Source organism: Pipistrellus kuhlii, unplaced genomic scaffold (genome assembly GCF_014108245.1).
Source record: "Pipistrellus kuhlii isolate mPipKuh1 unplaced genomic scaffold, mPipKuh1.p scaffold_m20_p_5, whole genome shotgun sequence".
Taxonomy (NCBI): Eukaryota; Metazoa; Chordata; class Mammalia; order Chiroptera; family Vespertilionidae; genus Pipistrellus; species Pipistrellus kuhlii.
The window spans coordinates 60,504,058-60,530,827 of record NW_023425551.1 but is presented as its reverse complement, the minus strand read 5'-3'; the positions used below and the strand labels follow the sequence as shown (position 1 = coordinate 60,530,827).

The following is a 26,770-nucleotide window of genomic DNA, read 5'->3' as shown; positions in this document are numbered from 1 at the left end:
AGGACCTGGGGCCAATGGTAGACACAGTTACTTATAGGCTGCGAGAAACACTCTGGCTTCTCTCTTCCTCCTTCTCTCCAGGCCCCAAACAGGGCCTTTCCCTGGCAGGGGAAAATGTAGTTTGCTTATTTGAGACCTGGATCTCAGAGCAAAAGGGGCAAAAGATTAGCACACATTACAATGAAGGCAACCCTGGGGCTACAGCCCTTATTTCCAGATCTGGCCCAAAAGCCACTTCTGATGTAATATTCCTTCTTGATTGCTCTCCTCTTCCATGTAGGGGAAGCAAACTTAAATTGTTCCTTCCAGGATCTTATTTTCAGCTGGCCCTGCTGCTGCTGAGATTCTGTCGTGGTGACGTGAGCCTCCATTGGCGGGCCGGAGACCTGGGCCTTCATGAGGTTTTAACATTAGATGGGTGAGGCAGTCCCCCAGAGCAGACTTTTGTGTGGGTGCGTGTGGCTGTGCAAGCGCAGGTACACCTGCCTCCTGAGCTCATTTAGCCATCTAGCGGAGTCCATGGAGACCTCTTCAGAGCAATTTTCTAATTAATTAAAATTCATAGGAATATAAAATAAACCAACTTTTTGGAAATATAGCTAATAAAATATAACAAGTTTGTAATAAAGTGAAATTATGCTTCTTTTATAATGCATTTAAATAAAGAGATCTAGCAATAGGTATAATAAATAAGTAGAGCAATTTCAAATTGTGAGGAACACAAAAATATTGCAAGGTGATGTATAATAATTGTAATGTACATAAGTGGACCTGATTTCTCTCTGTGACAGAGTCACGGGTACTGTCAATACTACTGTGGTTTGGCGCTGGCATTCATAATTAAGAATTTGTTAAATTTCTGTTGGAGGTGGAGAAAGATGTAATTATTTTTTTTTCTCAGCCACAGTCACACTTCCTTTGAGCTCCAGAATTACCTGAGTTCTGCCAGAACACTTCTTCACCTTCCATCTCATTCTCCCACCTTCAGTGTTTGCTCTAACCCCTTCTCACCGAGGCCTGTCTGGCCCATCACATACACTAGTAATTGCACCTTTTCTCTGTGTGATACAATTTAAAGAACGCTGTCTTGACCTAGTTTTGAAGTCCTGATTACAGGACGGTCAGTTTCTTTCTTAAGCAGCCAAGTCAATACCCCCAGACACGCCCCCGGTAGGGCTCCAGATGCCTACACGTGCCCTCATTGCATGGGTCAGGTACCAGCCAACAGGGGCAGCTGGAGGACATGAAACTATTCAAATTAGCCGACGCACAGGGAGCCCTGGAGGCCTAACTCCCATACCCCTCAGCCACCAGATGAGCAGCCAGCACTTTTCAGCTCGGCTTGCTGGTTCCCGTCCCTGGTGCAACCTCAAGTGTGTCCCTGGTAGCAACCTTCTTTCGCTCGGAGTTGTAAGTAACCAAAAGTTCTTCCTTTGATCTATCTGAGTCTGTTGTCTCACCATAAAAAAAAATAAAACTTTAAATCTTGTAAACCATCCTGATTCCTCCAGCTCATAGCTATGCTCTCTCTTTTTCTTCTCTGCACACTTGTTTCGTTTTCCCACAGCACTCATTACCTTCTAGCACTTCACTAGACCAGTGGTCGGCAAACTCATTAGTCAACAGAGCCAAATATCCACAGTACAACGACTGAAATTTCTTTTGAGAGCCGAAAACCAACTTCGGCGCATGGGCCACGAAGTTTCAATCGCACTGTATTTGCACGCCCGTCCGTGGTATTTTGTGGAAGAGCCACACTCAAGGGGCCAAAGAGCCTCATGTGGCTCTCGAGCTGCAGTTTGCAGACCACTGCACTGGACAGGCTCCCCCTACACTGGACTGAAAGGCTCATGCAGGTAGGATGTCGTCACTTTTGTTCTCTGCTGTGTCCCAGGCGCTAGGAACAGTGGCTGGCACCAAGCAGCTCTCTGTTCAGATTTATTGAACAACTGCATGAACCTCCTTCCTGTGTCTGTTGTCACGAAGGGCAAGGTAAGTACAATAGATAAGAGGCAAGTTCTAAATAAAGAAAACTTTAAAATCATTGAGAGACTTAAGTATCTACCCTGTTTCCTCGAAAATAAGACAGTGTCTTATATTAATTTTTTCTCCCAAAGTTGCGCTAGGTCTTATTTTCGGAGGATGTCTTATTTTCGGGGAAACATGGTAGTAAGGAGAAATATCTGTGATGTTCTTGAACAGGAAGTTTTAATATACTGTATTTGTCAATTCCCACTAAATTATTTTATCAACCCAATCCAATTTTAATTAAAATGTATGCAGGTGTGGATCGAGAGTTCAGAATAAGATACAATATTCCTGGAAGCTTTTTATGATGAATGTCTTTTTTAATTAGTGAGAAAAAGGAGGATTAATCAGTAAATATTATAGCTGAATGAATCATTAGAATAAAAGAGGATTCATTAACTTAATCCATATCCCCAACTAAACTGCAGCTGGATAAAAAATTAAATAACTGTTTCCAAATCTTGGCTATTGTAAATGGTCCTGCTATGAACATAGGGGTGCATATGTCATTTCTGATTGGTGTTTCTAGTTTCTTAGTATATATTCCTAGAAGTGGGATCTCTGGGTCAAATGGGGTTCCATTTTTAGTTTTTGAGGAAGCTCCATACTGTTTTCCACAGTGGCTGCACCATTCTGCATTCCCACCAGCAGTGCAAGAGGGTCCCCTTTTCCCACATTCTCACTAGTACTTGTTGTTTGTTGATTTGTTGATAGCCATTCTGACAGGTGTGAGTGAGATGGTACCTCATTGTCATTTTGATTTACATCTCTCAGATGATTAGTGACTTTGAGCATGTTTTCATATATCTCTCGGCCTATTGTTTGTCCTCTTTTGAAAAGAAGTCCTTTGTCCATTTTTTGATTGGATTATTTTCCTTTTGTTAAGATGTATGAGTTTCCTATAAATTTTGGAGATTAGGTCCTTATCGGATATAACATTGGCAAATATGTTCTCCCATGCTGTGGGCTTTCTTGTTGTTTAAGAAACTGTAACAGCTTTAGAAATGAAAAGCATGGGTTAATGTATTTATAATCTTTCTAAATTAGATATAATAAACAGAAGCAAAAAAAAAAAAAGATGATCAATTTGATTAATTAAAATTTAGAAAGCTTCTTTATGCCAAAACAGTGGAAAACCTAAGTCAAAAGACAAATGAATTATATTTTATGGGTATACCATATTTTGGTTACCCATTCTTCTGTTGATGTACATTTGGGTTGTTTCCATTTTTGTGTGTGGCTATTATAAATAATGCTGCTCTGAATATTCCTATACAAATTTTTGTGGGAACAGATGTTTTCATTTCTCTTAGTTATATACTAGGAGTAGACTTTCTGGGCCATTTGGTAACTCTTAATATTTTGAGGAATTGCCAAACTGTTCTTCAAATTGGCTATACCATTTTAGAATCCCACCAACATTGTATGAAGTACTGACAGATGCTACAACATGGATGAACTTCTAAAGAATTATACTAAGTGAGAAAAAGCCACAAAGTGCAAAATAGGCAAATTCATAGAAACAGAGAGTAGATTAGTGGTGACCACCAGGCCAGGACAAGGGACTATTGGGTAGTGAAATCTGAGAATATAGGTTTCTTCTCAGGATGATGAAAATGTTCTGAAATTATATGGTGGTGATGGTTGCACTGAATTGTATATTTTATAGTAGGAAATTTTATTGCAATAAAGCTGATATTTAAAAAAGACAAATGGAAAAGAAGGGAAATTCCTTTTATCACAACACACATGACCATCAAATGCATTTTTTCCTAATTACTAAAAAATCATTCAGAAACAGAAGGCAAGAATAAACAATGTGAGCAGTGTTATGCTAGCAAATGTTTATCTAAGGACTCTCCAGAGGCGGGTGGGGTATGGTGAGGGAAGCTCTTATCTGTAGCTTAAGTTGATTTTTATGGTGTAAGTATTCCTATCATAGTTGATTTCAAGTTATTGTTATCATTGGCTCCAGCACATATTGCACACAAATAAAAATAAATGGACATGAAATATACATGGGAGATTTACCAAGAAATACAAAGGACCAATGGACACATTGCTCAACTACACTTAGAAATAGAGAAATGCAAATGAAAACAATGGTGAGATTATTTTTTTTTAAATTCTACATAATTAGAAAATTTTGAAGAAAGTCCCTCTAAGGTTTTGGTGGGAGCACAAATTGTCTGAAGGGTAGTTTGGTAAAATCTTTAAAATTTAAGTAGGAGCTTATAATTTGACCCAGTAATTTCACTGCCAGAAAATCTTCTCTACTGGCTTTCTGGGGAAATAGAAATTTTGTATGCTCCTGAGGGAACCTAAGATGGAAAGAAAATAAAACCTCTAATGAAATGAAAAAAAGAAAAGAAGAATAGAGTCATATAAATTGTTCAACAATAAACATAGGCTGCTATTAGTAGTATTGGATTTTTATGCTAATCAGTGTTTCTCTCTCATCAATGTTTCTATCTCTCCCTTTCCCTTCCTCTCTCTCTAACATCAATAAAAACATATTAAAAAAAGAATTTATGCTAAACAATGGCAATAGTCATTGTTTTAAAAATCAGAAAAAAATCAGATCCATTTACTTATATAAAAGTATCATTTCTATAATTACTGTATGAGAAAAAACGAAGGAGCAGTTATCATAGAATGAAGATTTTCAAAATAGTAACAGAGGGATTGGATTCATTAGGATTCTTGTTGCTTGAGGAATGATAGCATATCCCTCAGTCAGCCATAGCACACAAATTTAATGTAATTTATTTGGCACATTTATTAGTCTACTAGCACAGTATGTGAAAATCACAACCATAATAACTCTGAGTGACAAAAAAGATGAATAAGACCCAGCTCTTTGCTATAATTTGGCCTTGTATCATTCTCTGACTTTTTTTATGAGAAGAATATTTTCTTCTCTTCACCCCATCCCCGCCTTTCAAAACAATACATTTGAGGGTAAGGACTGTATTTGTTTTGTATTCCCTACAGCTTCTGACACTATGGCATCCCATCAACCACATGTGACATTCATTCAATACCTGTCAACAAATATACTGACAATAATTTGAACTCACAAAATAAAGAAGTATTTTATAAAAAAAGAATACCATATTTGAACACTCTGTGGAATTATAATGTCCATAGTGACCAGTTGTATCTTTGTTTTCCTAAACATAGACTAACCTTAAGCATCTTGGTTAAATTAAAACCAGTTTGTAATCAGATGGTGATTTTCTCTTCTGAGTGGAGAATTTTGTTACTGATTTTTCCTCCCTTGTTACAAATATAAAACTTCAGTCATTCATCTAAAATGAGGCAGGTTATTTCTGTTGATGTCTCTTTTAGTTAACATTCTGTGAGGATGAGGTGGCAAATACGTGTCCAGACTGTGTTATGGACAAGAAGCAAGAAATGGAGAAAATATGTAAAAATTATAAGTGACTGCAATGTAACCAAATGGCACTCTAACCTTCTATGATAATTAAGACAAGGGATGAAGTGAAAGTTGAGAATTCAGACAATGAATTTTCTGGTCTTTAACTTTCTATTGAAGTATACCATAGAAAAATTTACAAATCTAATGTGTAACCAGCTTCCATATTATGTGTTGCTGGGTGATGTTACCATTTTGTTTAGGATTTGGCATCAATATTCATGATTGGCCTGCCATTTATTGTTCTTATCAAGTTCAATATCTAGACTGCTCACCTCAAGGAAGAGCCTGAATGTTTTTCCTCTTGTTTATTCACTTGAAGAGCTTTTCTTCCTTCAATGTTCAGAGGAGTTTACCAGGGAAAGCTTATGAGTTCTGAGCTTTCTTAGTGGGAAAATATTTAATGAGGAATTTAATGACAGGATCATTAATGTGATTTTTTCTTTTCTTTTAAAAAAATATATTTTATTGATTTTTTACAGAGAGGAAGAGAGAGGGTAGAGAACTAGAAACATCGATGAGAGAGAGTCCTCGATCAGCCGCCTCCTGCATACCCCCTACTGGGGATGTGCCCGCAACCAAGGTACATGCCCTTGACAGGAATCAAACCTGGGACCTTTCAGTCCGCAGGCCGACACTCTATACACTGAGCCAAACCGGTTATGGCAATGTGATTTTTTTCTTATGCCAGTTTTAATTAATCATGTTTTACTAAGACTTTGTGCAGTTTATATAATTTTTCATGTATAGTGACATGAAGTACTTCATCATATCCTCAATCTCTGTATGATTTGAAATGATGTCTCACTGATTAAAAAAAAATTCTGTCTGATAATTCATATAGCTGTGCCATATCCATATCAGATTATGTGTTTCTTTATTGTTCTTTAGCACACCTTTTAACTTTTTTGTTGAAAGTGGGACATGATGGGTCGTGAAACAAGAATTAGGGTAGAAGGCTTCCAGTGTAAAGTTTTATGTGGATCTGGTTAGGAGCTGAGTTTTGTTTACTAGCAGTGTTTTTGCAGCTGTAGATGCTGAAGCTTCAAATTTCTGTAGTGTCAATATATGTGTCTTCTCCACTTTGACTGAGTCTCCCCAAGTACTTCTCCCCAGAGAGAGTGTATCTTGCAGCTGTCTCAGCTCTAAAGCTCCGTTATCATGCTGGAGACTGGACACATGGGGAAGCTGTGGAGTGGAAGTGTCGTCTACATCCTTTTGGTTATATCTCAGTCTTTTAGGAGGAGGCTGTGTTCCTGGGCTGTGATTTCTGCAAATGCTTCTTAGCTTTCTTTTCACTCCCCCCTCTCCCTAGGCGAGACAGGAAGACTAGTGGGCTAAGGGTGAGATAGGCTCTGGTAAAGAAGCTCTCTGGGCTTGTGTGATACCTTGCTCTCCAGGTTTTTCTGTTCCTTCTCAAAACATCTTCTCAGTCTCCACTGGTTTGTTCTTCTTTCTTCTCTATCTAAATTAATAATGTTGAAGCTCTCAGAATGTAAACTCTCTCTCCTTTCTCTTCATAATTGATTTCGTATAATCTCATGAGTTTTAAAACTATAGGCTGTAAACTCCCAATTTCATATCTGTAAGCTAAGCCTCTCATTTTAAGGCAAAATGAAATATCCAGCCGCCTCTTTGACCTCTCCTCTTACACATTCTACAGGCATTTGAAGCAAAACTGAATTCCTGTTTCCACCCCAGGCTTATTCTTCTCACTTTTCAGTAAAGCATTCTATTATCTAACTTGCTCGATCTAAAAATCTGGAAGTCATTTTTGTTTCCTCCTTCTCCTTTACCCCCAACACAATCTAACAGTAAGTCTGATAGAATCTACATCCAAATAAAACTTGAATCAGGCCAATTCCTTCTCACTCTACTCAGAAAACATATTTTCTTATACGGATCACCGCATTACTTTCCTATCATCCCCTCTCCAACATTGAAACCCGAGTATTGTTTTAAAAACCCAAATCACTCCCGTATTTAAACTCATGGCTTACCATTGGATATCGGAGAAAATCCAAACTCATTACCACGACCTAGAAAGCCCTGAATGATTTAGCCTCAGCTAATTTCTCTGACGTCACTCATGGCACCTTTGTCTTGTCCTCCATACTCTAATGTCATTGGCTGTCTCAGAGAGCCCCTCCCTGACCATTTGTCTGGGAAAGTACTACTCTGCTGTTTCTCATCATGCCCTCTCTTTATTTCCTCCACGACACCAATCACAATTGGAATTTGTTTATTTATTTATTTATTATTTTTTCCCCCCCTGTCTCCTTTGTAGATGTTAAGCCTCACCGAGGAAAGAAGATATGTGTGTTCTATTTGCTGTGCTTGATTAATCATCTAGGACAGGTCTGGCACATAATAAGTTCTTAATTAGTACATGTTAAATGAATAAGTTATAGGATGTGTATTCTTACAATTAAAATGACATAATTAAACCATCTTTGTTATGTCATAATTTTCCAGGTGATTTCTAATACTAAAGCACAGTGATGTCAAATATAATAACTTTCTGTGCCAATGAGACAAATCATAACTGATAATTAACACATTTCCCCAAATGTCTGGGTTTCTTTAGATAACATTTTCTTGAGAAGATAAGAATTGGTCAGTGACCAATAATTTCATACTTGAGCTATTATACTTAAGACAGTTATTTCTGTTTCTATTAAAAAAATTAGTAATCTCTTTCATGATTAGATTTTGCTTTAAATACAATAAAATGGAATCTGTGTAATTGAGACAAATTCATGGGATTCAGAGTACCCCATAAAAGTTAAGAGCAGCCTGGATGGCTTAACTCAGTGGTTTAGCATCGACCTATGAAGGAGGTCATGGTTTGATTCACACGCCCTGGTTGCAGGCTTGATCCCCAATATGGGGTGTGCAGGAGGCAGCGGATTAGTGATATATATATATATATATATATATATATATATATATATATATATATATATATATATATATGTGTGTGTGTGTGTGTGTGTGTGTGTATACATATATATATATATATATATCTTTATTGATTGATTTTTTTACAGAGAGGAAGGTAGAGGGATAGAGAGTTAGAAACATTGATGAAAGAGAGACATCGATCAGCTGCCTCCTGCACAGCCCCTACTGGGGATGTGCCCGCAACCAAGGTACATGCCCCTGACTGTAATCAAACCCATGACCTTTCAGTCTGCAGGCCGATACTCTATCCATTGAGCCAAACTGGTTTCAGCCTCTAATGTTTCTCATTGATGTTTCTAACTCTCTCCCCATCCCTTTGTCATATATATATATATATATATATATTAAAAAAATAAAAGTACAGGCTCTATATTCAGGTTTAAATGATTTGGATTACAGCTCTGCTGCTAAGTAGTCATTTCTCACACTAGTTTTTACTTTTATACATTTTAAATGTTCTCATCTATAAAATGGGGATAATAATAATAGCTGCCATTTGTGCTCTTTTGAGGATAAAATAAGATATCCTATATAAAGCACTTAGAACAATGTCTAGATTGCAAGCATTCAATACCTACTCTTTTTACCATTCCATAATGAACTGTATAATGACTTATAATAAAAGAGGCACAAAATAGAATTGCATTTGAATCAGTAATGGGAACATAGTTCTCCTATTGCCAATTTAAGGGGTCTGATTGGAATAAAAAATAATTGAAGGAAAGGAGGATCATCTACTCCAACTTTTCCAGCAGCTGGTGATGAGTGTGAAGTGCAGGAGGTGAAGTGACTGGCTTGTGGTCACACAACTGGTTGTTTCCCTTTTTGAACCCAGATGTGTCTCTGTTCACCTTCAGTCACAAGTGACTGAACAAGCTCTAATAGTTCAACGTGGCCACATTGAATTTAATCAGCTATGAAGTGATGTGAGGGTTTAAGAAAACAACATCTATCTGAGTTTGCTTAAATGGTCAAGTTCATTAATGAACAGCAGGCAGATGTTGAAGGAATAAAGAGTCAACTAAGTTTAAAAAACAAACCTCTGGACCTCTGATTATTTATGAGGAGAAATTAAAAAGACTTCTTTACGTTGAAAAAAAAAAAAAAAAGAGTCAACTAAGAAGCAGCACCCTACTCTCCTCTAGAGAACGAAGGATGAAAAGAAAAAGAGGTGTTGTTCTTTTGCTTCTACATTCAAGAATGCTTTGGGCGACACTTTTTCCCATTGTACCAAGTCGCACATTTGGGATGTAATTTGTATAAGTTTGTTGTTAAAAAAGCAGATTTTCTGAAAATAGACTTTTGCCAAGGGGATTTTTTTTAATCAAGTTATAATTAGACTTCATTTAATATACCCATAAATTTGCAGCCCTTTGTGTTTTGAACAGGTGTTCTGATGGTCTCCTATTCCACAGGGCAAGTGTTGACTAACCAAAAAAGCTTTTGGATGTTGGCAGAGAGGCACTGTAAGTCCTTAGATATTCAGGATGGGAATTGCCTGATTCCACAATAATTATAACAGGAGGGAGAAATGGCTTTCAGGGTTTTCCATTCTTCTTTTGCTATACTGATTTAAAATTCAGTAGCTCAAAATCCAGGACCCTAAAGATGCTCTTTTCTTAAAAGAGTTTGTTTATTTTAACAAATCATGGAGAACAGAGGAATACTATCCCATTTCCCCGAAAATAAGACAGTGTCTTATATTAATTTTTGCTCCCAAAGATGCGCTAGGTCTTATTTTCAGGGGATGTCTTATTTTTCCATGAAGAAGAATATGGTACACATTTATTGTTAAATGAAAAGAAAGGAAATTTATTACTTGTATATGGTACGGTAGTATGGTAGTTGTCAACACAAACCAGACAAACTGTGAATCCTACAGTATCAAGAATTTACTCATTTATTCAATGACAATCATGTCATCATCTTCTGGAATATCATCATAACAATCCAATTCCTGAATTTCCTGGTGAATTTCTTGTGAGTCCATTTCTTTCAGAATCAGTGGACCAAATCTTTCATGTTTAGCAATGGCCCTAGCGACCAGTTTACGGAAAATTAATTTTCATTCTGAGACAGAACCCAGGGGGGGGGGGGGCTTATTTTCGGGGGGATACCTTATATTTCACTCAGAAGAAAACCTGTAAGTAGGTCTTATTTTTGGAGGATGTTTTATTTTTGGGGAAACACGGTAGTAATGAAGACAAAGAGCAAGTTTTATAATCTATGAACCAGAGACCTCTGAAACAAATATTTCTTAAATACTGTCTTTTTTAAAGCTTACAAGGGCAGTCAAATTTAAAATGCCATGGATATAGCAGTGTAAGAAAAAATCAACTCCACTCTGGTTAGGATAGCAACCCTGACAAGTACTTAGGGGACGCTCTCGGCAGAGCAGCCACAGGGATGTATATTCCTTCAGGAAAGCCCCCTTTGGTGTTTGCTGTCAAGGAGGCATGCGTTAAACTGTGTACTCAGGAGACTGACAGGGATACACTCCAATGAGCAGAATTATCGGCCACTCACCCTTATGACAGCTCTTCTTCCTCTAGAGCTTTAAGTCTTGGGGCAGAAAGAGTCTCACCGTAACAATTTCAAGTTGATTTAATACACAAGAAGAAAAAAGATGAGATTCGAGAATACTCTTGGCCCTTTTAGAATGGCACTGAGAATTACAAAATGCCATTTTTGAGACTGAATCATTAGGTGCAATATTTAGCTCTGCCCTCTGGAAAAGACTGGATGTTCCCTGCCAGGTGTGAAGTCATGGATGCAAATCAAAATGGGCATGAAAATGCTGACTTGTGAAGAACTGTGCTAACTTTACAAGTTGCTAACACACCAGTTTTGCTCGAAAGTGACTGATCAACAGCAGAGACAAGAAAGAGTTAATTCTAGCAAATCCCTTACTCAGGACTAAAGTGTTATAATTAGAACAAGGGAATTAAAAATATGCCTGCATTTGTCTATAGTTTAGTCTATAGAAAAAAAATTCATTTTGAAATATATTAATAGGAATACTTTTGCAAATTATTGTTTGCTCTTCAAATTTTTAAGTTTCAGAAATAAACAGGAGCCCAATTTTCAGTAAGCCTTATAACATGGTCTTCTTAGGAAAATAAGAACTCAAATAGCCCTTCAGGAATCATTGTGTGCCTAATTCATAAGTTTTGAGATATGAACCATATCCCTGGTATTGTGAGTTTATAACTCCCTTTTGAAGTTTATATTCAAATCCAGAGTTTACAGTATCACCATTCCAGCCAAATTGGAATCATAACTTTATCATCTAAGACTGTTTATATTTAGCTTTGGGTTTTTCTTTAGCTCTCAAGGATAGGGATAAGTAAGGCATGTGGAATACCCAATGTGGTGAAGAGCATACAGATGTTAGATACATTGGAGAATTTTTTTTTTTTAAATATATTTTATTGTTTTTTTACAGAGAGGAAGAGAGAGGGATAGAGAGTTAGAAACATCGATGAGAGAGAATCATCGATCAGCTGCCTCTTGCACATCCCCTACTGGGATGTGCCTGCAACCAAGGTACATGCCCTTGACCCGGTATCGAACCTGGGACCTTTCAGTCTGCAGGCCGACGTTCTATCCATTCAGCCAAACCGGTTTTGGCACATTGGAGAATCTTAATGCAATGTAGGTATATATGACGTCAGGATTTGGTTACAAACTATAATCTTCAGGAATATTCTCTGTCTTTCCTCTGTTTCTTTCTCATTATTCCCCGATTTTAATCTTTGTCTCACAAATGTGCAGTGACAGGAATTCTAGATCTCAGTGGCCAAGTCATAGACACAGACCATGAGTTTACTGGAATTACCAGTTTACTTTGAATAATTAATTCTGCAATAATTGGTACACTTTCTAAAAATACTCACTTGCTGAATTAATATTTTCCTCTAAGAAATCATTTAGTTGTGTGAGTTGATTATCTCTTAAAGTGTCAATCCTTTTAGGTTTAGTTGTTTCAATAAAATATATAAAACTTAACTTGCATTTATAAATTTTAAGAGTGAACACTAATATTAAATGATCATGTGGTTTCTTATCAAAGTTGTGTACTTTTCAGGACACTGAAAATATTGAAGGGTCATCATTTGGTAAAAAGACAAAGAATTGAGGAGAACCAAGATGGTGGCATAGATGAACACCTATACTTGCTGCCTCTCACAACCATCAAAATTACAACTAAAAGACAGAACAACTACCAGCCAGAACCAACTAGAGAGGTGAAGAAAACACATTGAGACTGGTAAGAGGTGCAGAGGAACAAAAAGTGTTGGCACCTGGATGTGCTGTTTTTTTGTTTTTTGTGTTTTTTTTTTGTTTTTTTTAATTGGGAGGAAGATATAAGCTCCCGTTTGCTCTGAACTCTAGACACATATGGGGAGAGACTGGACTGTCTGGCATCAGGACAGGAATGCGAGGACGGCTTTCTCTCAGAGGTGCTTGTTCCTGCATGGGGGTGTGGGACATGGAGAACCAGGGACTCTGTAGGGCAGGGCTTGTCTTAAAGCCATTGCTATTTGCTCTTCCCTAGTGATTCCCAGAGACTCCACCCCACAAATTTACAACCCCACCCAAGCTGTGTGCATCGGCTTTTGCATATGAATGGCCTGTTCTTTCTCTGCCTAAAACCTGTCAAACTGCAGCTGGGTCAGAGAGCCCAAGAGCCTCCAAAAGAAGGCCCAATAAACCTTACTGCACTAGTGTACCCTGGGACATATTTTTTTGGAAATGTTCCAGGTTAGAGTATTTGTTCATTGATTATTTTATCATTTTACTTTTTTAATTGTCAAAGACTTATTGACTATCTCATAAGTAATAGGCACAGTGGTAGGTTCAGGGTAACAGACGGGATGAATATTCTGAAGAACTTTAAAATCATTTACAATTCAGCCAAAGTTTTAGAGCCTACCCCGTGGCAGGCACCCTGTGCTGCTCCAAGGCAGAAATGATCTCTACATTCACAGAGCTTACAGTTTGAGGCTGTTTTAATTTTTTTTTTTTAATGAGCTGAGGTCTGCCCATGCCAGGTTTGCACATTTTCAGCAGTTCTTGTCTCATCCTCAGGTTAATAGGAAGCCATTTTCAAGCTCAAAGTCATGGAATGACAAAAATATTAGAAAAAACACAGTATGAGCACATCCGTTGTCTAAACAAAAACCCTTTCACTGAAGAGCTGCCACCATTGTATAAAATGAAGGCAATTTACATCGCACGCAAGCATCTCTATCCCTGTTTATTTCATTCCTGACAATCAATAAATTCCGCTGCCTAGTCATAAAATGTTGACTGCACAGTTTTTCATGTAGCATAAATTGACTCAGACTCTAATCAATTTTCCATTTCTGTGAAAAAAAATTTTTAATGTAACAAATGTGTGTGTGCCCTCCATTGCTCGGTAACTGGCAGGTGCATCCCATTAGCATAGCTCTTAAACCGACCGAGCATAACCTGATGGGTGTGGTAGGATCGGACAGCCTGGACCGACAGACCTGCAAAGTGCAATTCTCTGCTGAGCTGCGGGGTAAACTGCAGAGGTTTCCATTTCCACACATGGTCTACGAAATCAATTTGCCGTAAATACCTTCAGGAGAGACAATTCTGCCCTGATGCAGAGTCTATCCATTTTCAAGGCATTTTTAAGAAGCAGGAAATGCTCGTGTTGGGAGGGAGAATGCCGTGATGTTGCTAAACAATGACAAAGTGTGGGAATGAACAGCAACAACAAAATTTGGCCTTTGGAGTTTTGTGTTCTTCTGACAGTGTTCCAGAGGCAAACAATGAGGGCTGGAGAATGAATAGTCTGTTATCTGTCGAAAGACAGACAAAAGCTGCATTGTTCCCTAGAAATAGAGTTGTGAAAATCTACACACTAATTTGATTTTTCATTTAGTGTGATTATTAGAAATTGCCTTGGTGGGTAGTTTTAAGACAAGAGGTAATATGTCATAAGTAAGATCTGGATTTTGTTTTTAAAATTATTTTTTCTAATTTGAAAAAAATAAATTTTTCATTTTGCTGTTCACTTTGATATATATATATTTACAATATTAGAATAATATTCATACTATACTTACATTAGGTTAAAAAACGAAATTTTTCAAAAATTTCAAAAATAGGTCATAAACTTATAATTTATTAAATCTTCTAGACTGAAATAAGATAAATAAAATACAAGAAATTCTGTACTTTCTCTTTGAGAAGGTATCTAAGGACTTAGGAACAAAATCAGAAGTATTTGAGAAAACATCAGACTATAAAATTCAGGGAAATCATGATACTGATTATATCAGTAAGGATTAGGTTTAGCCTCATATAACATGACATATAACAAAATTATAGAGGTTTAAGCAAAATAGATTATTTCTTCTTCAGTAACAATAAGTCTGATGGTGGCAATCCTTGACTGGTAATGTTAGTTATCAGGGATTTAAGTTTTTTTCATTTGTTTGCTTCTCCATTCTTAGATCTCCTATAGATGACTTTTGGAGTCATCTCATTTACATTCTAGACTTCAGAAAAAGAAGGAAGGCTTGGGTCATGTTGCTCTGAAGGAGTTTTTCAGAGGTCAGTATAGTACTCCTAACACTTATTCTTATATATCTGACTGTCCATAAATTAGTCCCATGACTACATTCTTATTTAAGGGAGGCTGGGATATATTAGCTGGGTATATTACTACCCCCCATCCCCAAGTCAGGTGTGCAGTAACAAAAAAAGGACAGAATATATTGGTTAAACATCTAGTAGGCCCTGTCAGAACTGATACCATTCCTTAAGTCAAGTAGCTTATTTTTTTGCTCTTTTTAATAGATGTGTGTGTGTGTGTGTGTGTGTGTGTGTGTGTGTGTGTGTGTATGTGTATGTATGTGTGTGAAAATATATATATGTGTATAAATGTAATATTAAACATTGGTAGAAAGTATGCTGCTTCTAGATAATGATTTATAGCATTAACTATAGACATATGAATAATTTCTAAACCTAATGAAAGTCTTTGACCAGATTATATTTCCCAGATTATGTTTTAAAGACTCATTTGCTCATAAAAATAAAAATTGGTAATAATCATTGAAATAATAAGCATAATTTTGCTCTACTGAGACAGCCACTTGCATAAAGAGAAGAAATGTGCTAATTCAAAATGCCAATGGATTGGACTGCAGGAGTCCATCAAAACTATTCTTCACACATTTTAATGCACATTGAAATATATACTTATTTTAAGTGCTGCTTTTTTTATATGTGCCAATCTAACTTTTCCCTCGTTAAAGATGCTGAAATAGGGAAAAAAAAAAAAAAAAAAGGAAGGCAGGAGGTACACACCTCCCCACTGAGCAAAAGGTGAGGCATTCCCTGTTCTTAAGGAAGAAAAAGCACAGACCACTCAAAGGTTGCCGTCCACAGAGCAAGAGGAATCACTTTTCTGAGTGCTTTCTTGGGTGGCCACAAACACCTCTGTCTCCTTGCTCCCCTCTGTGATTGCTCTTGATCTTTTAACATTTCTTTGCAACCAGGAGCTAGAAAACACAGCATTTAAGCGTGGTGGGAAATGAGGACTGTTGAGACAGGTTGGACAGCTGTTGAGTTGGAAAGAAAAAGCTGGACCACATCAGAGTGCATGCTATCAAAAGAGTTATGAACTTACATGACAGAAAATTACATGAACTTGAAATATGCCTTTACCAAATGCCAGCCTGACAGGAAGCTGCTTTCTGGAGGTATCATGTCCTTAAACAGCCAGGTGATTATCGGTGTCCCCAGAGCACTTTCTGCCCTGATTTTCTAATACCCTGGCTCATCCCTGACCGCTGCAGAGTGTCACCAGTTGAGAAAAAAAAATCTCAAAAGGAAATTAATTTTGACTTCCTTTAACATCCTAGAGAGTTTTCTTTTCAGCTGGGATTGGATCCAGCCTTCTTTCCCAGAATGACAAAATGTGGCAGTTAAATGTGACATGTGAATCCTGGCCTGACACCCTCCCTCCCCTCCCCTTATCCCCCATTAAAAAGTAAAAGCATTTTCTATGTGACCAGTAATGTGTTAGGCACACTACATAAATTATCTATTTAATTCTCACGAAATCTATAAGGTAGGCTATATTATTAGACTCCTTGAACTTGAACTACAAAGAGACCAAGTGCCTTGCCCAAGATCACGCCCCTGGCTAGTCAGCAGTAGAATGGGGATTTTAATCCAGGTAGATTGCTTCCAGGGCCTAGTTCTCAGTCAGTGGTTACACTGCTGTTTTCAAAGGCAGTGTTCTACTAAGGCACCAAGGTTGGGAGGATAAGGTAAATTAATTAGGAAATATTTCTAGAAGGGACACAGAGGGCAAGAGATAAGAAATCCCATTCCCCCTTTGTGGTTAAGAAAACAAGAAGAGACTGTTCTTGCATAAGAGCAGGCAACAGAAAGTCTGAATAAGAAGCAGAGATGTGGAAAGTAAAGCATTTTACAAAGGAAGGCAGCTGGAAGTTTTCAGTTTGTAGTGTTTGTTTGTCTCAGCTCCAGTCATCATTACCAAGATCTCTCCACAATGAATTCCTCAGTGAATATACCAATAAGGTAGGAAATGTCATAATTATATTTTTTTATTATCCCCCAAAGAATACACTAGTATGGCAGATATTGCTATAATTTAAAAGAAAAGTGCTATGTAGCAACCATGACTGCTGATGAAACAAAACAAGCTGGTTTTTCATCCTGTGGTATTGACAAAAATGCAAAGATTAAAAAAAGGGATTTTCAGATATTATTCTGTGCCTGTTCTATCTGTGGTTGTACAATAGTTGGGCAACAGCTCTGCTTATTGGTTGCTCTATGCTTTTCTCTTTTGAATAAACACATATTCCGCATGTTCTGGACAATCTTCCTGGAAGTCAGATTGATAACGGCAAATGGTCCAAGAAATGATTTGGGTATCACCTCACACTTAACTGATGGAGTAAAGGAAGCATTTCTTGTTTCCAATGGTAGTCTTGATTTCAAGTAGGGAGTGAAACTGATGATTCATCCTATAGTAATCAAATTTATTGTGATTATTTAATTTCAATTTGCTTTTTTCTAAGTAGGATAATTAAGTCTGAGAAACAAGAGGTTTTTTTGGGGAAAGAAAGACTTCATATCCATCCAGTCTAGGATGCTTTTTCTTATAAAAATTACTTAGCTAATTTATACTGTAGCTATGCTACATATCGAATAAAATTCCTAGTAATTCTTAGCTTCCCCTTTTCCAACTATGCTTAGATTCATAGTTTCAATTCCCTTCAAAGTCACATACATACTGAGAGAAACCAAGATGGTGGCATAGGGTAGACACCTGAATGCAGCCTACCACAACAATTTTGAATTTAGAACTGGAAAACAGGGGAAACATTGCCCTGAAGGGCCGGATGGCTGGCTGAGAGGAGGCTCTACCATCTGGGAAGGAGAGAGAAGGCACACGGAGCCTCAGGAACTGTGAAGGTGCGGAGAACTGTGCGCGCGAAAAGGAGGCCACAGAGTTTGCTGCTGGCTTACTCCCGGTGTGAGGAGAGAGCGGCCGAGTTCGCTACTGGCTTACTCCAGGTGCAAAGAAAGGGTGGACAGCTAACGTGCGGCTGGCTTTCTTGTTCAGAAGGAAAACAGAACCACCCTATTGCTCTGATAGACGGCCCCAGTCAGGGAGAGGCAGAGATCTCTAGGAGGTGTGTGAAGCCAGTGGCCATTACTGTGGGACTCAGGGAGGGGCTGATGAGAAACCAAAGCTTGTCTGCACCACCCAGAGACTCCGCTCCATCCAAGCTGAGCATAGAAGCTCTTCCGGAGGCTGACTTTCTCTTTTGCCGTGAATAGGACTTTCCTAAGGAGAGACTGACGGGAATCCAAAGCTTGTCTGCACCTATGCCAAAGAGGTGTGTGCACCTGCAACCAATCTCTCGGGACTCACCGTGAATAGAACTTTCCTAAGGTGAGACTGACAGGGAACCAAAGCTTGTCTGCGCCACCCTGATACTCCACCCCATCCAAGGGGAGTACAGAAGCCCTCCTAGCTGAGACACTGCTGATCCTCACAGCCAATTGGCTTGGAGATCAACACTTTCCAACTATGCTTAGATCCATAGTTTCAGTGATACCAACAACAAGCAAGGCTTAACAACAAGACTGCACACACAGCCCACAAAGGGCTACACCAAGACTGTCCACATAAGGTAACTGGGAAGGCTATGCTACTGGGCTCTACTAAAACACCTAGCACACAAAACTATTCCATCAAATCGGGAAACAACTAAAATGCAGAGAAGAAGCAGGACACAAAGGAAGGAGATGGAGGATTAGAAAAGAATAGACATTGAGTTCAAAACTATAGTTATAAGGTTTTTCAAAAATTTCCTAAAAAAAGCCAATAAAATAAATGAGCCTCATGAGGATATGAAAAAGGATCAACTAGAAATAAAAAGGGATCAACTAGAAATAAAGAAAACATTGTCTAAAATAAAAAAATATTACACAGAGTCCTAAAAACAGACTGGAAAATTATAAGAATCAAGACAAAGATTTAGAACACAAAGAGCCAGAGCACACTCCTCTGCAGAAGCAAGAAGATAAGAGAATCCAGAAAGTTGAAGATAGTGTAAGAAACCTCTGGGACAATTTCAAGTGAACTATCAGAATTATGGGGGTCCCAGAAGAAGAGAGAGAGCAAGATACCAAAAACATATTGAAAGAAATAGTGACAGAAAACTTCCCCCACCTGGTGAAAGAATTAGACTTACAAGTCCAGGAAGTGCACAGAATCCCAAACAAAAGGAATCCAAAGAGGACCACACCAAGACACATCATAATTAAAATTCCAAAGCAAAAGACAAAGAGAGAATATTAAAAGCAGCAAGAGAAAAGCAGATAGTTACCTATAAAGGAGCACCCATATGATTGTCAGTTGATTTCTCAACAGAAACTATGCAGGGCCAGATGGGAATGGCAAGAAATATTCAAGGTGATGAATAGTAAGAACCTACAGTCAAAAATACTCTACCCAGCAAAGCTATCACTCAGAATAGAAGGCCAGATAAAGAGCTTCACAAATAAAAAAAAGCTAAAGGAGTTCATCACCGCCAAACCAGAATTATATGAATTGCTGAAGGGGGTTCTTTAGGAAGAGGAAGAAGATAAAGATAAAAATTATAAACAAAAATATGTAACTATCAACAAGTGAAACTAAAAACCAAGGGAATTAAAATATCTGATGATCAATATTAACTGGTGAATATAATAGAATCGGAGGTATGGAAGAGGAGTGGACTGACAATTCTCAGGGAAAAGGGGAGTAGTGGGGGATATGGGAAGGGACTGAACAAAAACTGTGCACCTATGGATGAGGACAATGGCGGGTGGGGAAAGGGCAGAGGGTGAGTGGAAACCTGGTGGAGGGGTGCAACTGAGGGGAGAAAAATGAGGAACACATTTTTAATAATCTGAACAATAAAGATTTATTAAAAAAAAAAAAAAGACCCAAAACTTCAATGCCTTTTAGTCCCAGATTCTTTTTTATCCCAGTTTCAGTTTTCATATCTGTTACATCAGGGTATGAACCCCAGTTTTTTTGATGAGTCAGCAAAGGATGGATCTGTTTACTGATGGAACTGGGGGCCCAAGGCCCTGTGCTCACCTTGGTAGTCTTATTCTAAAAATCTGGTCATAAATATCACTAGTGCCAAAGGGGTAAACTTTGTTTTATATCTTTATGGTAAAAATAAAGTTGAAACAAGTCAAGTCCTGAGCTGGTGAAATATTAGTACCAATTACTTTTTGTTGTTTTTGAAAATATTTATAGACATTCATGCCTGTATACCAAGCCAACATTGCATGTTTAGGAAATTTGTTTCTTAAAGCAATCTTGTACCATTTTATAATTTAGGGTTCCCATACACTGGATTTTTCCTAAGAAGGGGCACATGGCTATTATTTGTGATTTAGATTCTTGATATATAATAACTACCAAAGGTTTTGTTGTTTTTAAACAAAGACAACTGGTCTACACAGATTTGCTAATTATACCCCCAGTTTGCAAAAATGATGTAAAATAATTTGATTTTATGTCTTGCACCTGATTTTCCTTGTTACTCTTTGAGCATTAGAATGACTTTGATATTTTATAATACAGAGATTTCCTGTAGTCTAACCGTAGGGTAAATTTGTTACCTTCTTTGTAATTACTTGATGGTATGAAAAATACCCTGCTCACTGATCAGTCTCATTAATGGATCTTGTGTTTTTATTTTTTTCAATTACAGTTTACACTCAATACTATTAAAAATAATCTTCTGTCAACCCCATTTAAAAATATATTTTTATTGATTTCAGAGAGGGAGAGGAAATGAGAGATAGAAACATCAATGATGAGAAAGAATCATTGAGTGGCTGCTTTCTGCATGCCCCCTACTGGGGATAAAGCCCCCAACCTGGGCATGTGCCCTTGATCAGATTCAAACCTGGGACCTTTCAGTCTGCAGGCTGACGCTCTATCCATTGAGCCAACTGGCCAGGGCTCAACCCATTAAAAAAAAAAAAAAATATATATATATATATATATATATATATATATATTGATAGATTGATTTTTTTATAGAGAGGAAGGGAGAGGGATAGAGAATCAGAAACATTGATGATAAAGAAACATAGATCAGCTGCCTTCTACACATCCCCCACTCAGGATGTGCCCGCAACCAAGGTACACACCCCTGACTGGAATCGAACATGGGACCCTTTAGTCCTCAGGCCAACACTCTATCCACTGAGCCAAACCATCAACCCTATTTTTAAAAATTGATTTCAGAGAGGAATGGAGAGGGAGAGGTATATAGAATCATCGATGAGAGAGAATCATTGATTGGCTGCCTTCTGCACGCCCCCTACTGGGGATTGGGCCCATGCAACCTGGGCATGTGCCCTGACAGGGAATCAAACAGGGACCTTCTGGTTTATGGTTTGACACTCAACCCTGAACCACACTGGCCAGGCACCTTCAATACAATTTTGTACCAGTTTCCAGTGTACAGCTTAGTGGTCAGAGAATCATATACCCCACGAAGTCCTCCCTGGTTATTCCAACCACCTGCCTGGCACCATACATATTTACCACAATTTCATTGATTATATTCCCTATGCTATGCTTTACATCTCTGTGACTGTTTTCTAACTATCAATTTGTACTTTTTTAAAAAAAAATCCCTTCACCTTTTCACCCTGCCCCCCAAACCTCTTCCTTTCTGGAAACCACCAGTCTGTTCTCTGAATCTAGGAGTCTGTTTCAATATTGTTTATTCTGGCCTTTAGATTCCACATATAAGTGAAACCATATAGTATTTATCTTTCTCTATGGATTCATTTCACTTAGCAAAATACTCTCTAGAATAGATCATGAATCTGGTCTCGACTGACTTGGAAAGAACCAAGAAAACAATGTGATTTGGCCAGTCAGATGCTGTCCTTGACTGCTCTGAGTGGCTTCTGTCTTCCTCACTTCCTTCTGCCTGCGCCCCAGGCTGCGTCAGCAAATGCCTTACCGTCCATGCAGAGGAGTCCAGACCTTCCGTGGGGGCAGAGGCAGACGATGTCTGTCCCAGATTTGGGAACACAGGTGGCCCCGTTTCTACATGGGTTGTTTTCATATGTTGCCAACTGGCACAGCTTGCCTGAGTACAGCCTTGGACATGCCCCAAACTGGTGTTCACCATCACTGAGAAGACAAAAACAAATTATCCCATCAGAAAACAATTGATCTTTACACACACATACACATGCACGTACGCACACACATAAATAAAGTTACAATTACATCTTGGAAGTGGAACTTTTTCTCCTGCCTTTCCCTTTCTGTGTTATTTAACTTTTAAGTATTTGTAGCTGTGTGCTTTGCATCGAAAGCAGATTATCAGCTTTATAGATCCTCTGAAGCCAGGAATTCTATTTTAAGCCACCCATTTTTACTTTTGATGTATCTCATCTCCTATTTCACACCAGGTGCCTTTTCAGAGCTTCATTAAATATGCGTGGCATTGCCTCAATAAATTGCTTCAAATAGCTATTAAAATAAAACTGTCTTAGAGAATTTCAAGCCTGGTGACAGGCATCCTCCACGGAGGACACTGCCCTCCAAGAGTGCCCTAGTGGTGGTTTGGGAAGGAGATCACAGTGGGGAGCTGTGATGACTATACAGCTCTCTGGCAGAAAGTATGGCTTGGTGGCCACAGTGAGCTCGCCTGGGAGAGCTGCGCTCAGGAAAAATCCTCCTCTCACCCGGAAGCCTTCTCTGGAGGGAAAGGGGCCTGAAGTCTGCTGTTCTGCCTCCCTGCACCCATTCCCCTTTGAACCGGAGCCTCAGCTTTCCTGGCAGACCCACCCCTCCATCACTCTCAGCACAAGCCCCTGACAGGAGGGGCAGACCGTGGATCTGACTGTCCATCACAGTGATTGATGCAGGATAGGTAAAAGGGCCAAGCCAGGCCAACGGGCTTTTTTTTTTTTTTTTTTTTTTTTTTTTTTTTTTTTTTTTTTTTAAATCGGGGTTGCTAAGCTGGTAGCTTCTGTGGCATCTGCCTGTCCAGAGGGGAGAGATTGGCTGAGCAACACAAGTATACCAAGCAACACAAGTATAAGAGGCTGTGGGAGATAGATAATTAATGATATTGGGCACCACATCTAGCCATTACTCTGCAGGTATATGATCTGATATATTGTACTCCCCCTCGCCCCCCCTTTAAGTTGTGAACCAATTTAAGTTGGGGTTTTGTCACTTGCTGTTAAATGAATTCCATTTAATATTAATGTCTTTTCCTTCCTTTTTTTATCTTCTCATTATCAAGTCCACCCACCTTGCCGTATATGGACCTTTAGGGTTTTATTATTTCCTGCCTACATCTTATCTTCTAAATATGACTGTGAGTTCTTAAAGAGAGGAGCATCCCAGAATTAGAAAGCTGAAATATTTTATCTTTATGACTCAGCCCCCCAAGCTAGTTGTAGGTTTTACCCATACCATGGGATTTTCTCTTGTCTTCATCATTCTGGTCTTTTGATGCTTTCCTTGCATATCTTAATCCTCTCAGTCCAAAATAAATTCACTCGCAGGAAAATCTCAGATTTTTTTGATACTAATGAATACCCGACTTTGAAATCTGAAGAGGTTTTTTTTTTCCCAAATATATATATATTGATTTCAGAGAGGTAGGGAGAGGGAAGAGATAGAAGCATCAATGATGAGACAGAATCATTGATCAGCTGCCTCCCACACGCCCCCTATTGGGAAACGAGCCTGCAACCCGGGCATGTGCCCTTGACTGGAATTGAACCCAGGACCCTTCAGTCTTTGGGTTAATGCTCTATCCACTGAGAAAAAAACAGTCAGAGCAAAAAAATTGTATATTTTTTGTTAATCCTCACACAAGGATATTTTTTCCCCATTGACTTTTAAAATATATATTTTTATTGATTTTATAAAGGAAGGGAGAGACAGAGAGAAGTAGAAACATCAATGATGAGAAAGAATCATAGATCAGCTGCCTCCTGCACGCTCCTACTGGGGATTGAGACTGCAATTGGGGCTGACCAGGAATCCAACTGAGACCTTCTGATTCATAGGTGGATGCTGAACCAGAGCCTGGCTGGCCAGGCTCCCCCATTGATTTTTTGAAAAGGTGGAAGGGAGGAAGGGGGAGAGAGAGAAACATCAATGTGAGAGAGACATATCAGTTACCACCCGCATGAGCCCCAACTGGGTCTGGGGATTGCTCCTGCAACCTAGGTACATGCCCGTGGCCAGAAATCAAACTCAAGACCCTTCAATCCGTGGGCCAATGCAACCGGCCAGGGACAGAAATATATATCCCTTTATATTAATTTTCTTATGTTAATGGGATGAGGCACTGTGAAGAACCTTAACGTATCAGATAGCAGGTAAAGCTAGCTTTGGAGGGCTGTGAGGCTTTGGGACCCTCAGCTTTTGCTGACACATAAAGGTGATCCTGTAAGTGATCAGTAATTTACTCATTTTATAACTCTGATGGCAGCTTGCATAGGGTTTTACACATAGTATATAGATTTAGAATCTCATAGGTTTTCAGAGTTGGGAAAGAAAAAGAGATCCATGTCACTAAGACGGCAATAAAGCACCTTAGACATACACTTCTGCTTCTGGGCTATGAAACAAAGTTTTGAGGATTACTGAGCCAATGCTACTCCTTCTTGCCTGAGAATTGTAAGAGTATAAACCAGATTACCTGGCAGGTATAGAGATGCCTTCTGGTGTGACTTAAAAGAGTTAGTTAGGAACTCGATGTTGTTGAGGGCCATGGATAAACCTAATGTAACTTCACTTCCACACACCTAACTTGGAATACAAATACAAATACTCAGAACTTAGCATCTGCATTCTGGGAAAAAGTCTAGGAGAACAACACTCTTGTAAGTTGCATTCTGGAAGGACCAAATTAGTCTTTTTATAGTAAAGGAGAATGCCACATATGGGAACGTCAATGAATCTACATATTGACTGATTGAAGTGCTTTAATCACACAGCCCTCACCATATTTGAGATGCAGGAAAGATGCTTTTTTGTTAAAAACCAAGGAAAGCACTAATTTTAATCATGTCCTATTGATAAACGCAGCTTCGTTTCCTTTCTGCTTCCATCAGGTGTTGGGAGAAGTTGGTTGCATAAATTGACGCGGATCTGACTAACTGCGTGCATCTGCACATCCGCAGGCGGCTAGCGCAGAGAGAAAAATAGAAATTCTGTAGAAAACACTCTAAGAAAGGGGAAAATCACCTTCTCTGGCTAACCAAGGGCAAGTACCCAAAGCCCTTTGGCCCACTGTAGTGTTCCACAGTGTTATATTAAAAAGAGTCAGATTTAACCAATCGAGACTTTGCCTGATGATGGTAACTGTACACTTTGCTTCAAATTTTACCTTCAAGCACTGCTGGTATGGCTCAGTGGTTGAGCAATGGCCTATGAACCTGAAGGTTGAGGTTTGATTCCCAGTCAGGCACATGCTCAGTTGCTGGCTTGATCCCCAGTGGAGGGTATGCCGGAGGCAGCTGATCCATGATTCTCTCCCATCAATGATGTTTCTTTCTCTCTCTCCCTTTCTCTTCCTCTCTGAAATCAATAAAAAGATATATATATATATATATATATATATATATATATATATATATATATATATATTTAGAAAGAAAATAAATGATTTAAAAAAACAACAATAATCCAGAAAAATTATACCATCAAGTCCAAATGATTTCCTGGAGTGCCAATACTTTACCAATGGTTTTAATAAAATATGTTTGCCACCAGCTGGGTAACACCTGGACCTAAAGGTTTCTCCTATTCATGTTTTATCAAAGATCTGTTACTGAATTTCAGTTTCTTCAAAGCTAGCAAGTCAACTGTTTCAGCTGCCACTTAACCCATCCTGATTGCCTTGCCACACCCTAAAGCGACAGGAAGGGGTGCCCTGAGGCTGGAGAACCTTATGGAACAGTCTACTTCTGGAAGCAGTGACTGAAACATGTCACCTTCCTTCACCCAGTTTCCTTTACATGTTGTAACACTGCTGTGAATTTGTGGGTGCTGTTTAATTAGTTATGGGAGAATATATTTATAATACATGAATATATAAAGATACTTTTTCATTTGAGAATGTTTTAAAAAGCTAACCCTTCCCAGAGCTATGAACCACACATAAACCTGTTTGCAAACTTTCTCTAGACAAGCCAAGGCACTTTTCTGACTAAAAGTAGGTCTGGGAGAGACCCCCAGGTATCGGTGAGGTTTATACCTGAACACCGTATTTAGTGTCAATGGCTGTCTACTAATATCTGCTGTGCCCCTGCATCCCAGACAGAGCATGTGCCATGGATATGTAAGACTCGTCTTTACTGTTGGTAGGGGAGACAGCATCCGTTTATGAACTAATCTCTGTAAGATACAACCTGTGTTATGTGGATTTATATGCATATGTCAACAGGGGCGAGGGTTTTAAGGCCTTCTTAAAGCTGGACTCTGGTCTGGTGCCAGAGAGGATATTCCATGTGGCTTTCAAATGCAGATTCCTGTGCTCCCCTTGCTCTCCGAGATTTTTATTTTGGGGTCAGGCCTGAGATTTTGCATTTAATGAATGTCATCAGCAGGTCCTTTGGCGTAGCCGACTGTGAATTTAAGTCAACTCCCCTGAGACAAATTTCCTCACAGAATAAAAGCCATGGTGGCCATCAGCTACTATCATGCCATTAGTAGGATGCCAGGGCATTATAATTTCCTTTTTTGGGGGCTTC

At 38.7% G+C, this 26,770-nt stretch overlaps 1 protein-coding gene across 1 annotated transcript in view; it reads right to left on the bottom strand.

Moving 5' to 3' along the window:
- The window catches only part of EYS (eyes shut homolog), a 1,188,193-nt gene that overhangs the window by 78,717 nt on the left and 1,082,706 nt on the right, over positions 1–26,770 (bottom strand). The window contains 1 exon segment of the mRNA XM_036415133.1: positions 22,003–22,175. Coding sequence (XP_036271026.1) covers positions 22,003–22,175 — 173 coding nt within the window.